Genomic DNA, 1,417 nt, shown 5'->3' on the forward strand with positions numbered 1-1,417 from the left:
TCCCCAGGCCGCGAAGCCGAGCAGCCCGCGGGCCGCGAGGCTCGCCCCCGGCGCAGAGGACGGCCAGCGCGGCGGGCACTTCGCTCCAGCCCCTCACCGCCAGCTCCTGCTTCCGCTTCACGAGCTCCGCCAGCTCCCGCCGGGTGTCCGGGATCTGCGGCGGGGCCGCCTTGTTGTGCATCGCCATGTTGGGCTGGAGCGGCGGCGGCGGCGGCGGCGGCGCGAGGTAGGAGGCGGGTCTTTCCTGTGTTGTCGCCGCGCCCGCCAGGGGGCGCCCCGCGCGCTGCGCCTGCGCGCTGAGCTTCCGACCCGGCTCCAGTCGAGCGCGCGAACCGCCCCCAGTCCTGGCCGGTCTTCCCGCCTGGAGTCTGGCCTAGGGCCGGGGCTCGGAGGCCCTGCCGGCTACCGGGTCCAAGCCGAGCTGCTGCCTGAGCCTCCTAGGCGTCCCGCGTGCCCGCCTCTCTGAGTGCCTTTCCACGTCCGTTGAATTGCCCAGCCTCGCTCTCACCTGGACTGAGATGTGATCCAAAACCGAGTTCGGTGGGCTGCACTCAGGAAGACATCACGATCTATTGCTTTTGTCTGCCCTCTGCCACCAACTTGGTTCATTCAGGGCCTCCCCATTTGGGGCCGCACCACGGAGCCTTCTTATTCCCATCCTTGGCCCCTTTTAGCCAAACATCCACTGGTGGAAGAATGATGGTCCCGCAGGAAATGTGATTGCTCCCGATTTAAAGCCTCCCAGTGGCTTCCCTTCATCCTTTAGCAAGACCGTGTGTAAACTGGCTAAGGGCACAAACTACAGCCAGAACTACTTTCTCAGAATCCTTCCTCTCTGTTATGGGTCAACTCTGCATAGGAACCAGATCAGCCAGATAGAAATTTGAATAGAGCCTTTTATTTATTGAGCTCAGGTCCTCCAGCCACTTCTCTTGCAGGAGAAGGCTGATTGGCCCCGAACGTAGGTAGCAAAGGGGGTATTTATAACAGAAATCACATCCAGTTTGGTAAGCAAACTTGTTATCTAGTACAGAACAATAGAAACTGCATTTATTTGACACAGCTGTAAACTGTTTATAACTAAAAGGTCTTTTACAGCTTAGTGATAAGTATATTTTTATAAGATACATCTTAAGCTGACTAAGTTACAGGAGATGGTTGGGGAGGGAGTTTGTGTTAGCTTGCTGCCTTGACAAGAAAACAGTTATTTATTGTTGAACAGCCTTGAGCCGAAAGGTAGAACACATTTCTTAGAGCCAATAACAAAAAGCACAAGGGGTTTTTATAATTTTTCACAATTAAGGCACAAAACTCTATTAATGCCTTACATTCCCCACTGGTTTTTATCTGGGAATCAAATCTTTGATTTATCTAAACCTCATAACTTGAGTTGCCTAGGGGTGTGAGAGGCTCATTG

General features: G+C 54.4%; 1 protein-coding gene across 1 annotated transcript in view; it reads right to left on the reverse strand.

The window, feature by feature from the left end:
* Positions 1 to 260, reverse strand: part of Meaf6 (MYST/Esa1 associated factor 6) — a 30,111-nt gene extending 29,851 nt beyond the window's left edge. The window contains exon 1 of the mRNA XM_004641032.3: positions 98 to 260. Coding sequence (XP_004641089.1) covers positions 98 to 187 — 90 coding nt within the window. The 5' untranslated portion in view covers positions 188 to 260. The remainder of the gene's footprint in view (positions 1 to 97) is intronic.
* Between the last annotated feature and the right edge of the window lie 1,157 nt (positions 261 to 1,417).

The sequence above is a fragment of the Octodon degus genome, unplaced genomic scaffold, assembly GCF_000260255.1.
Source record: "Octodon degus isolate 3935 unplaced genomic scaffold, OctDeg1.0 scaffold00130, whole genome shotgun sequence".
NCBI lineage: Eukaryota > Metazoa > Chordata > Mammalia > Rodentia > Octodontidae > Octodon > Octodon degus.